Source organism: Quercus robur, chromosome 8 (assembly GCF_932294415.1).
Source record: "Quercus robur chromosome 8, dhQueRobu3.1, whole genome shotgun sequence".
Lineage (NCBI taxonomy): Eukaryota > Viridiplantae > Streptophyta > Magnoliopsida > Fagales > Fagaceae > Quercus > Quercus robur.
This window is the reverse complement of record NC_065541.1, coordinates 33,746,331-33,759,758: the sequence shown is the minus strand read 5'-3', so window position 1 is coordinate 33,759,758 and position 13,428 is coordinate 33,746,331. Positions and strand designations below refer to the sequence as shown.

The window sequence follows — 13,428 nt, the reverse complement described above, 5'->3', positions numbered from 1 at the left end:
AACTATTAAAAAAAAAACTGTTCTATTTTCTTTATAAAAAATAGCTTTATTATTAAATTTGAATTTGACAAAGAACCGTTGATGAAACAACTGTTTTTTAAATTTATCTAAAATTTTTAGTTTTAAAATTAGTAATTTTACATGTTTAATCTATTATTTAAACTTTCTAGACATGTGAATTTGAGAGTATTTTGTGAAAAACCTCTTAAATAATACTCATATTTGAATTTGAAGATATTTTGGGTATCTAAAAGTAAGAATCCAAACATAAAAAGCCTCTTATATTCCTATAGATATTGATTAATAAGAAGATCATCCAAAAGAGATTTAGAAATTAGAAACTCTATCCCTTGACCTTTTCTATTACCAGCACGTTTTGTCAAATTAAACAGAGAGTTCAGTACTGGGTACCCCGGGCCAAGCAGGTGCAAGAGTCACTTAGAGTCAGTAATTGAAAGTGGATTAGTTTAGAGGCTTCTCTAGGAATATTGGATTCACAAATCACAAACAGGATTAACAGCACAGTTCTGGGGATTTGAGGGATAGACTCAAACTGGCAACACATCTGAATGCAAGAAAAACATTAAGTAGATCCATGTGACCTTTTGTATTGTAATTTGATCCAATCGATTGAAAAAGCTTATCTCTAGCAAACTCATCAGTGGGGAATTTCTTTGTTAAACCTTTAGTAAAGGCCATGGAATTGTTCCATGTGACCTTTTGTATTGTAATTTGATCCACATTCTGGTATTGTAAGCCAAGGTGGCAGATATTTGGGGTATCTACTCCCCTAACTTGTTAGATCTTAATTTCAGTTCTCACACAAATAAAGTAAAATTATTTACATATATAGGTGATTTCAAACTCAAAACTTTTTTTAACATATTTTAGAAAACAATGATTGCCAACCATATTTTCAACCACAGCCAAACACAATAAACGATTACACTGCTCATCAAAAAAAAAAAAAAAATCAAACAAACAAACGATTACACTGCAACTTGCGCCCTGAAAGGTGAACATAAAGGCCATTGAAACCAACCCGTTTTGTCAGCAAAGCTCAACCAAACGCTAATACTATTAAAATAGAAGTTTCAAATCCTGTCTTAAACATTGTCAAAGCTCCTAGAGAGAGCTACATGTTGCAACACAAGATTTAGCTTAAAGACGTCTGTTACAAATCCAAAAACCTAAAATCCTGCATAACCTACATTAATTCAACGGTTGAACTTCACTACCAAGCACTGCTAACTGGCAACATACAATCTAAGCAGTTGTTCCACCAGTTTGGTGCAACATTGCATCAATCTCATCACCGTCCTCCATTTCTAGCTGAAAACAAGAAGAAAAAAAACAAAGGTCATTTTTCTTTGGCACCAATTACCCATAAACTGCTTGGCACAAATACACGAGAGAGAGAGAGAGAGAGAGAGAGAGAGAGACCTCATCAGGAGTCTGTTCTGCTCGGAGACGACGGCCATCAAACAAGAAAGCAATTGAGTTAATCTCAACAGATTGGCGATCACAATATGCGTTCATAAGCTTTTTCAGCTGAGTGCTTCTTTTGATCCTGAAAAAGACTTCATTTCCATCCTACAATCAAAATACAAATTAGTCATTCATCCCCATCATACACTCAAAATACAATTCAGCCATCCCCCTCCCCACCCCAACCAGCATCTTTTGGTGATGCATATTTCTGTGTCAAGGAAACCTAACAATCTGCAAGTAACATTTTAAAAGATATAAGAATTAGCAAGAACAATTACTCAGAAAAAAATAAATAAAATAAATAAAAAATTAACAAGCAGAATATAGAAAGTGGTCCAATGCTCAAGGAAATTGATAATAAAGTTCAAAACTCTAACTAGATAGTAGGTATTAACTGGGATAACAATTAGGCCTTAAAAGAGGGTGGCAATCAACCAAAGCAATCTCATCTGACAGCCAAAATGAGGTAAAATATTTGTATGTTGAAATTCTCAGATGAAAATATTTAACATCTCAAATTAATAGATTCCAATCCATAACAATTACCAGGTTTCATTACTATTATATTGTCTAACAGTACTTATAAAATTAAAAATTTAAGGTACAATTTTTTTCATGACTGATTACCAATACTTGTTTTTGGTAACTATTTCAAATACTTCAAACCTAATTGTGTTAATAAACCATCCTATATTATCACAAAGATATATATGCACTGAAACATCTAAAGATGGCATGCACAATTCATGGTCATGAAGGTAGGTAAATTTTTTTTAAAGCAAAAAATAACATCATCATGATATATAAACCCCAAGATGATATATATAATAATCTTGTAAATGCATTGTTGGTCTATTCATGTTTCAATGATAATGTGCTAAAGTACTATTATGCCGAACCATTGAGACCAACAAACAATACAAGGACTTCCATAGACACAAATCTAATGAAATTATGCAAGAAAATAAAGAGTTAATGCGACATGAAACAAAATATTTTTGTTTTTGGTCGGAAAGTTACACCCACACCCAAAGGGTTTTCATCTGACCTCACCCTCCACCCACACTTGTGAGCGGAGAGAGAGTCAATTGAGCCAAGGCTCATTGATTGAAAAAAAAAAAAAAACAGACAACAACACTGTAAACGCTTCGAATTCAAGTAGCGTAAATCATATCGCATACCGTTCACCCAAAAAATCACTTGGAGGAACAAACCTAAATCAGTAAGTTAAAGCTGCACCATATGGGTCTTAAAAGCACAAACTATACCCTTCACCTTGCTCTTAAAAGGGGAGAAGGTGCCATTTTAGCTAAGGCTCATGGACAAACCAAATCAAATAATGTTATTAGCTATCGCTAATAAATACTAACGAGCAATGAACCAAAACGTAAAAGCCCTTCAACCAAATACCCTTTCTTTTCTTTTCATTTCCTCAGCAACCAATCACATGTCAAACCAAAGCAAGACCACAATCAACTAATATACAAAATCAAACAAGACCCAACCCATAAGTAGACAGAACATCACCCTTACATAATAACTTCTAATTCCCACCATTTTCTTGGCAACCAAACATAGGGTAAACAAGCAAAACAAATCAAAAACAAAAAAGCACCACCTTGAATTCATTTAAAAATAAAAACCACATATTACACATACAAACCCTGAAACCCCAAAAAGATAAATACGATATTCGTTTAATTTTCTTCTCAAAAAAAAAAAAAAAAAAACCCCAAAATCAGAACACAACAGCGAACACCATTAATACACAAACAGAATCGGACACAAAGAAACACAAAGAGAAAAATAATTTTACACAATTTTCCCTCCACTTTCTCGGTAACTAAACAGAGAGTACACCGAAAAGAAAATCCACAACAAAACCAAAATCAAAATCACAATCAGAAAAATACATCCATAAAACTTAAAAACTCTAATTTACCCTCCACTTTCTCGGTAACCAAACAGGGAGTAAAGTAAATACAGAAACAAGACCATAACCCAAAAATATAGAGAGACCTGGCCCTTGACTTTCAAATTGATGTGAGCAGACTGATCATTCGGCTTCTTGTCTTCCTCTTGCTGGGAGTTCGTCACGCCTGACATCTTCTTCTTCTTCTTCTTCTTCTTCGAAAATATAAAATTAGGGTTTGTTTTTAAAGTTTTGGGAGTCTGACTTTCTATCTCTGTCTGTCTGGCCTCTTATATAATTTTTTATTTTATTTTTATTTTTTGAGGTTCTTATATAATCTGTTCAACTAATTACATTCTCATGTTTCTCATGAGTTTCACTGCTTGTATCCCAAAATACCCTTGTTCACACCTTATTAAATCTTAAAAGAATATGGTAACTAAGTAAAATCACTTTCATCTTTAAAAAAAAAAAAAAATTTAAAAATAATTAAATTTAAAACAAAGCAGATAAACATCACATTCAAATTTTAAACACAACTAAACTTCACTTTCAGTTCTCTATACTCATGATATGCTCTTTTTTTTTTTTTAAACCCTTTTCATACATTTAAAAAAATCAATTGACATTAAACCAGAAAAATAATGGAACATATAATAGTTGAACAATTTTTTTTTTCCCATAAAAAAAAAATTTGTCACCTCGCATTGAAAGCTTCACAATTTTTCACATCATTTTTTTTTATTTGGCTTATTGTCTTTATTATTTGGTTTCACTCGATTTGAAAAAAATCTAAATTATGCCTCCATAAATTGCTATCCATAGTCATTTTTTAATAAATGTTTTATGCTTTATTATTTATATTAGTTTGAAATATTGCCATTCAATGATTGTATATGACACTTAACTGACAAAGTTTTATAATTATTTTCCTAAATTATGTGTAAAATTGTTAATTTGTTATCATATTTCGTACCTGTTTGGATCCCACGTCTACGTTTAGTGTTTTGCCTTTTGCCTTTTTTCTTTTTAACCAACGCCTCTTGCACTGTTCATTAAGGCAAATGAACAGTATTTTCAGCAGTGAACAGTAATCGAAAATTATTTTTTTATTGTTTTCAGTTTCCAATTTTCAGCAAAATAAGCGGTATCCAAACGCACCATTTATATGAAAATTTTGTAAGTATTGCTTTGTTGTGTAAGGTATATCTACATGTTCACTGCACTGATTTAGTTTTTGAATTGCTTATAGATTGCCATAAGTTATAGTTTTTGAATTAGTTCACTTCACCACCTGTACCAAATTACCAATTAGTGCATCTACATGAATTATAAATCATCTACATGCATATATTTACATGTTCTGCACGATTTATTTATTTAATGTTTCATAGAAACCTGTACCAATGACGCTCAAGTTTGGAGGAAAATATGCATATCTAGATATGGATCATGAATAATTTATTATGAAATTTGATGTTTAGCAGACTTAAGTATATTTGTTATGTCTTCCCTCATGTTGTGAATGTGCATAAATTGTTTTTTGTGAAAATGAATAGCATCGTGGAAATATAAGTATTGTCTTTGTTCATCTTTTATGTGTGTATATATATATATATATATATATATATATAAATTATCAATATTTGTGCATTAATTATTTATATTAAAAGAATTTAATGATTTTTTTTTTTTTTATAAATTTTATATAAGAAACTTTTTTTATTTGGAATAATAATTGTGGGGGTGCCGAGGACTGAGGAGTCCAATCTGAGGACGGATTTGCCCAATCCAAGCAAGGAAAGGTAGGCAAACTCCAAGGACCGCGCCTACCCAAGGAGAGCAAGAGAGCCAAAGGACGATTGGCATCCTTGAAAAGCCCAAGGATAAGGGAAGGGATGGCAACAAGAGGGTACAAGACTTGCAAGGGTGGTGGTAGGAAGCTTCCTGAAGAAGACACTTCCCACCTTCGCATTCAATATTCTGCACTAACCTAACTAGCTACATTTATGAGGAAATGACCCTTTAACAGCAATTTCACAGCTAACAACTCTTTCTACCACCTCCAGAAGGCTCTTGATGGGACAAGTATCCTAAAGGATCCTCTGAAACGTATAGATGGAGGGCTAGGATGCAAAGGGAAGGGCTATATAAGGAGGGGAACCCCCCATAAAAGGGGGGATGGACATTTTCAAAGAAAAAAGAAACAAATGAGAGAACAAAGAAATACCCTATAAAGCAACATCATCCTTACTTATAAATATAAGATCTATCCTTGAACTTGCCCGAGGAAACTTTCTATCATTGAATTGTTAGTTCATTCACTCTTATTTATCAGTTAGGTTCTATTAGTCTTAGACTTGGGTTGATCTCTGTGTTGCACTTGACTTAGAATCCCGCTCTATTAAAAATTCATTGTTTGGGCTTGGTTTGAAGATTCGGGCATCACTATTCTAATTGGGCTTGGCCTTTATATTTTTAGTTCTTACAATAATAATAATCGATTTAGAATATGATATTTTTTTCTCATATTTAGTTTTGACAACAATTGACACAAAAACCACTACAAATTTAGTATTTGTGAATTCACTAAAATGAACCTTAACCATTTAGTTTTCCTAATTTCTTTAAGTGGTATATGTGTGTGTGTGTGTGTATTACATGTAATTAAAAAAATTCTAATAGGTTAATTACTTGTTATTTTGTTATATTAATTATTTTAAATAGTGCAATCATTATTTAAGTATAATGAAATTTTGATGTCATTCTTCTAAGTTTTATATGATCATAAACTATTGATTTGAAATATGGTATTCCTACCCAAATTTAGTTATTTTTTTCAACAGATGAAACAAAGTCAAACAAAAAATAAATTAAAAATTAGTGATACACAGTCAAGAATGTAAAAAAAAATTGAAAGATATATACATTTTTATTTTTATCAAAACGATATTTGCATTCTTCAGTATGTATAAAATATGTATTGTAGGGACACGATTTTAGTTGACCCGATCTTGGGTGGTCAAGTCTTGGCCCAAAAAGTCCCACACAATGAATTTTTGTAGAGTGTGGGCTGAAGAACTTGGTTCCAGTTGGCTTAAACGGTTCGTTGCATGGGCTCAGGAGATATGGAAACAAGAATGAAGAAAGTGGATGTGAAGGGGGAAATTTTATTCATGGCATACATTCGTACAGTGAAATTTTGCTCCTCTGTTCCTTCTCTCCTTTTTTTTTCCGTCCGTCCCCCTCTCTTGGGGGACTCTTACATATTATATAGGCCCTCTTTTATCATCTGGGCCTTACACTTGTTGATCATCCAAACTCCTACTTGAGCACCTGTCCCATCAGACACCCTTATCAGTTCTTTGTGAGTTGCAGTGACCAAGGTAGCACTGTTCAAGGGTCTTCTCTTCATTAATGCGGCCAGGAGAGTAGTTGTGGTGCATTTAATGTGGTGGTGGCAGCCTTTGCTAGGATATTTTGGGTCTCCTTTCTTTTTACGTGCTTGGAGGGAGGACTACAGTAGCTGGGACGCACCTTTGACCTGGATTTCGGAACGTCCGAGGAGGAATTACTCCTCGGACGTGTTCTCTTTGCTCCAGTGGGCCTGAGTAAGGATTCTGGGCCGCGACGTCTCCTCGGACAGAATGGTCCTCGGACGGGCCCAAGGCCCAGCCAACCTATTATTCTGGGCCGGTCCCCACAATAGCCCCTCAAAACTCCGGTTTTGATCTCCTTCCGAGGAGAAAAGCGGGGTTTTGACATTTACAAATGATGGAATTAATGAGGTCTAGGTCCGCGCGTGCGGGTAGTTACTTTTGACGCGCCACAATTTATGAGGCGCGGCCATTTACTCCAGGCAACTTTATGTCTCCTTTATCCAACGGCGAGGTGTAGATCTGACGGCCAGCGTTTTTCCTTGAATTTTTGAGCGGGAGTGATTTTCTTTCTCCCTCTTGCTATATAAAGCGCCAGAGAAGCTCATTTTTTTTTTTTATCTGCACGTTAGAAGTCCAGAGAACTCCAGAGAACTCCAGCGCCCAGAAATCTACGAGCACTTCCGTTTTTCAAATTTCCATAATCGTTTCCACGAAGCGTCCTTCCTAGAAGAGATTTTCAAGCATCTCACCGGTCATTTGTGAAGATACCCGTAAGTTCCGTTCGTTTCGTTGCATCGAATTTCTCCTCGGATTTTACTTTTCTCCTCGGTTTTTATTTCCGTGTCCCTCCAGTTCAGCCTAGATGGGTAGATTCAAAGACCTAGTAGACACTCCGGCTGCCATGGAGGCCTTTAGGGCAAAATACTACATCCCGCAGGGAGTGGTTCTGCGGTACTATCCCTCAAAAGGAGTAGTGTTAGATAGAAACGTGGGTGAAGTGGTCATTCCTATGATTGCCTTTATACAAGGAGGAATGACACTTCCCATGCGTAGGATTACCCGGGACTACTTGTTCCCCCATAAGTTGACACCACACCAGTGCGCTCCAAACATGTTCAGGGTATTAGGCTGCATAGATGTCTTGAACGAGCGAATGGGTCTAGGCCTGACCTGGTATGATGTGGTTCACCTGTACGAGTGCCACTACATCGAGAAGGGAGGGTATTACCTTAAATCTCGATCCGAGGTGGTTAGGCTAATCTCCTGTCTCCCCATATCCAATAAGACTATGAAGGATGACTTCCTCATTGCCTCAGGAGAATGGAGCGATGGTTTTCATTGTCCAACTCGGGCAGGAATTCCAGGTGCGGCGCCTTTAGGGCCAATCCTTTAGGGAAAGGGCTTAGCTCCTCGGATTTACTCTCTTTTTTGCTTAAGTCATAAATTTTATAGTTTGACTCTAATCTCCTTCTCGGCTGTATTGCAGATAGAGCTTTGGTTGCCCCCAAGCTGAGTCACATGAACGTTCTGGCCTTGAACTATCTTCTAAGGTCAGAAATCTACGTTTCCGAGGACGGGCAGCTACGCGCGTGTCATTTGGTTTTGGGTTATCAACCACTAACCCGTTCCTTCCAAGCCATTGGCCACGCCATCAGAGCTGGTAGTCCAAGGTTGGCTAGGATTGACGTATCCAAGCCCAAGTTTCTGGCCCGAGAAGATCTTAAGCCAGTCGTGCTACCTGGTGTTCGGGATCCTCCACCGGCCGCGCAATTTCCTCCACCCGACAATCTTGAAGTCACTGCGCCAGTTGAAGGAGAGACCGAATCATCTCGTCTTTCTCTTGAGGAGGAGATAGATGAGTTCTATTTTGAAGAGGAGGTTGATAAAGCCCCCTTGATTGAGCTCTCGGACCCTGAAGGAGAGCAGGATCGAAACTCCGTTGTCAGAGCTCCGATTATTATAGCCTGTTGGGACGACTCTTCAGATGAGGAAGTAGACAACATGGCTGGCAAGGGAAAAACCCTACGAGAGTTGATGTCCAACCGAGGAAAAGGTCAATCTTCGAAGGTGCCTGCTCAGTCGCAGGCCCAGGACCTTCCTCCAACTGCCCCTCAGGTTCCTTCCGACCTTGGCCTCAAGGTTAACCCGGACCTAAAAAAGAAAAGGCCGGTTGACATTACTGAGGAAGGTGAAGTGGCCCCCCGCCAGGCCAAGCAGCAAAAAACCACTCGGGGGCAGAGGAGTAAAAGGGCCAATTCCGTGGAAAGCCGAGAGGAGGAGAATCGGGCTGAAGTGTGCGTTAATCCACGCATATGGAGTCCGAAGTTGGAGTTAGACGAGGTCGCTATCCCCTTTACTACCTCGGTCCGAGAATACAACAGGGGCAGAGCAGGTTACATAGCTGAGGCCCTGGAGCAGCCAGTGCTCCTTCCTCGGGACATGGAGGCCTACAGGCGATTCTCCCAGCTCGAGCTCTTTCTATCCCTTAAGAGGGACCTTGCGATGGTAAGTCATTCTTCTACCCTTTCATTAAGTCATCAGACATTGTTGCATTCTAACACAATTTTTGTTTTGTTTTGTTGGCAAATCACTCAGCAGGTGTTTGTGGCTAAGGAGTTCTGTCGCAGCAACCGCAGCTTGGCTGAAGCTGAGGTCCAGTCTCGGACAGAGGTGGAGAAGACCGTGGGGTCCCTCAAGCAAGAGAACTTTGAACTTGTGGAGAAGTTCAAAGAGTCGGAGAAACAGTGCCGGAGCGCTGAGGCTGGCCTAAAGAACGCTGAAACCCAAGCGGAGGATCAGCGCCAACAGTTGTATGTAACCGAGACCAGTCTTGCCACTGAAAAGCAGACGGTACTGGATCTTAAGGCCGCTCTGCAGAAAGCTGAGGAGGAGATACGGCGGGCTAAAGAAGAGGCTTAGCTGATCCGGGAGGCTGCAGAGGCTGAAAGAAAGCTGCTTATCAGCTTAGGACTCAAGAAACTGAAGCTAGGCTCTCCGAGGAAATTCCGGAGGTGTGCAGAGATTACTGCAGCATCTCATGGGCTCATGCCCTTGATGCTGCAGGAATTCCTGCAGATTCGGCGCTGAGATTGCCTGAGAAGGTCTTCTACCCTCAGGAGATCCAAGAGAATCCTGATGGCACTCAAGCAGCTTCTGAGCAGAGCTTGGCTGTGCCTGATGCCATCCCTTTGCTTGATAAAGCCAAGGATCCTGCCAAGGACTCCATCTCCGAGGTTCCTCCTCCTCAGTCAGAGCAGAAAAAGGATCCCCCTGCTGAGGCTTATATTTTAGGTCTTTAATTATTGTCTCTTTTTTTAATGAGAGTTGTCTTATTTTTGTTCTTTTGTAAAGACCTCTCTTTGTATTGACCTCAGAATATTAATATAGAACGTTCTCTTCGTTTTCTACGGATGTTTACTAACACTATTCCTCTATTTAACATTCGCAACGATATAAATAAATATAAACGAATAAGAAAGAAGAATGCCATGCAGCGAATTTGAATAATGGTTGTAATAATGCTAAACTACGCACGTACCTTGAAATTGCACAAGAGTTCTAAGTTATTAATTTCCCCTAAGTCTGTGGTCCGAGGAGCCATGCAGGACTTAGGTTCTGTTTAAAACTTGTATAGACTGCATAAGTATTAATTTCCCCTAAGTCTGTGGTCCGAGGAGCCATGCAGGACTTAGGTTCTATTTAAAACTTGTATAGATGTCATAAGCATTAATTTCCCCTAAGTCTGTGGTCCGAGGAGCCATGCAGGACTTAGGTTCTGTTTAAAACTTGTATAGATTGCATAATTATTAATTTCCCCTAAGTCTGTGGTCCGAGGAGCCATGCAGGACTTAGGTTCTGTTTAAAAGTTGTATAGACTGCATAAGTATTAATTTCCCCTAAGTCTGTGGTCCGAGGAGCCATGCAGGACTTAGGTTTTGTTTAAAACTTGTATAGATGTCATAAGCATTAATTTCCCCTAAGTCTGTGGTCCGAGGAGCCATGCAGGACTTAGGTTCTGTTTAAAACTTGTATAGACTGCATAAGTATTAATTTTCCCTAAGTCTGTGGTCCAAGGAGCCATACAGGACTTAGATTCTATTTAAAACTTGTATAGATGTCATAAGCATTAATTTCCCCTAAGTCTGTGGTCCGAGGAGCCATGCAGGACTTAGGTTCTGTTTAAAACTTGGATGGATGGAAATGGATCAGTGGGTACGCGATGATCACGAAACAAAACACAGGCAAAGCCGTTTTCATTAATAATAATATCTTGTTAGGTTATTTACATTCCACAGGCGAGGTACAGTTTTTTCATCCAAGTCTTCTAGATAATAAGCACCTATTCTGGTCACAGATGTGATGCGATATGGTCCTTCCCAATTGGGCCCCAGCTTGCCCCAAGAGGGGTTTTTTGCGCTGCCGAGAATCTTTCTCATCACGAGATCACCTGGACCTAAAGGTCGCAGTTTTACATTAGCATCATATCCTTGTCTTAGCTTATGATGATAATAGGCCATATGGATCATTGCTTTTTCCCTTCTTTCCTCGGCTAAGTCTAGACTTCTCCCCAATAACTCGTCGTTGTTGTTTGGGGTAAAGGCATTGGACTTCAGTGTGGGGAAGCTGTTCTCGATTGGGAGCACGGCCTCAGCCCCATAGGTCATTGAAAAGGGGGTTTCACCGGTTGACTGTCGCGGCGTTGTCTGATAGGTCCATAAGACGTGTGGGAGCTCTTCCACCCATCTCCCCTTTGCCTCATCCAACCTCTTTTTCAGTCCATTCATTATGACCTTGTTCACGGTCTCGGCTTGTCCATTTCCTTGGGGGTAGGCGGGAGTGGAGTACCGGTTAGTGATCCAAACTCGCAGCAATACTCCCTGAAATTCTTGCTATCAAATTGGAGACCGTTGTCCGAGATAAGTGTGTGTGGAGTTCCGAAGCGGGTAATAATGTTTTTCCAGATGAATTTCTGGGCATCCACATCCCTGATGTTGGCCAAAGGTTCAGCCTCCACCAATTTGGTGAAGTAATCGGTTCCAACTATTATGTATCGCTTATTCCCTACAGCTTTGGGGAAAGGACCGACAATATCAAGACCCCACTGAGCAAACGGCCAGGGGCTGGAGAGGGGGTTAAGGACTCCTCCGGGTTGGTGGATATTTGGGGCGAATCTCTGGCACTGATCACACTTCTTTGCATATTCTTGGGCCTCTCTTTGCATGTTTGGCCACCAGTATCCTTGGGTGAGCGCCCTGTGCGTTAGCCACCTCCCTCCGGTGTGACTTCCACAAATCCCCTCATGTAATTCTTCAAGTAAGGACTCGGATTCTTCTAAGTGTATACAAAGTAGGTACGGCCCAGAATAGGAGCACCGATATAGTTTGTGGTCTTCTGATAACCAGAATCGAGGAGCATTCCTCCGTATCTTCTCGGCCTCCAGTTTTCCCTCTGGTAGTGTGTCGTCTTTGAGGAAGTTCTTTATAGGATCCATCCAGCTGGGACTCTTTCTAATCTGATGGACCTGAGCCAGGTCTCTTCTAATGGGACTCGCTTGGACTAGATCCTCGACAAGGATCATTCGCGGCAGATCATGCGCCAAGGACGTGGCAAGAGTGGCCAGCGAGTCTGTATGGGTGTTCGCACTCCTGAAACGTGTGTCAGATTGAAGGATTCAAAACCCGACTTTAGGCGTTTGACTCGTCCGAGATACTCTTGCATTCTAGCATCTCTAGCTTCCAACTCACCCATCACTTGGCCAACGACCAATTTGGAGTCCGAGAATGCTTCTATTACCCTTTCGCCCAATTTTTGAACCATCGTCATCCCTTGAAGTAAGGCTTCGTACTCGGCCTCATTATTTGTAGCCGAGAAACCGAGTCTCAATGATTTCTCAATGGCAATACCGTCGGGCGATATTAAAACTAGCCCAATTCCGGATCCTCTTTGGTTGGCCGCGCCATCCATGTAGACCCTCCAGCGCAAGGTCTCCCCTACTGAAATTGTGCCAACCGATTTTCCATCCATGTCTTTCTTCTCGGTTATTGTTTCTTCAGAGGGTTCAACGAATTCTACGACTAAGTCCGCGAGGACTTGACCCTTGACAGAGGACCTAGGCATATATTTAATATCAAAGGCTCCTAAAAGTGCACTCCATATGGCAATCCTTTCGGTGTAGTCGGCACTTCGAAGCACCGCTCGAAGGGGAAGCTGGGTTAGAACGATGACCGTGTGTGCCTGAAAGTAATGAGGGAGTTTCCTTATGGCGTGCACTACCGCCAGAATTGCTTTCTCCAATGGTAAGTATTGCACTTCGGCCTCATATAGTGATTTACTCACGTAGTACACTGGTCGTTGTACCCTGTCGTCATCCCGTATCAGTACCAGGCTTACAGCATGAGGGGCTATGGCTATGTATGCAAACAGTACCTTGTCTGCCTCAGGGCTGGACATGATGGGTGGTCGCGACAAGTATTCCTTAAGTTGCTGGAAGGCCCGGACACAATCCTCCGACCATTCAAACCATTTCCACTTATTTATCAAGAGGTAGAAAGGTCGACATCGATCTGCAGATCGTGATATGAATCGGTTTAATGCTGCGATCATGCCAGCGAGCTTCTGCACTTCTTTTGGATTCCGAGGAGCCTG

At 40.1% G+C, this 13,428-nt stretch overlaps 1 protein-coding gene across 1 annotated transcript; it reads right to left on the bottom strand.

Moving 5' to 3' along the window:
- Window positions 1-1,045: 1,045 nt before the first annotated feature.
- LOC126695278 (small ubiquitin-related modifier 1-like) lies at window positions 1,046-3,725 on the bottom strand. Its single transcript, XM_050391962.1, has 3 exons — window positions 3,511-3,725; window positions 1,444-1,593; window positions 1,046-1,332 (listed from the first exon to the last, which is right to left on the bottom strand). The coding sequence occupies exons 1-3, from the start codon at window positions 3,595-3,597 to the stop codon at window positions 1,267-1,269; spliced, it is 303 nt and encodes a 100-aa protein (XP_050247919.1). The 5' UTR covers window positions 3,598-3,725; the 3' UTR covers window positions 1,046-1,266.
- Window positions 3,726-13,428: the final 9,703 nt, after the last annotated feature.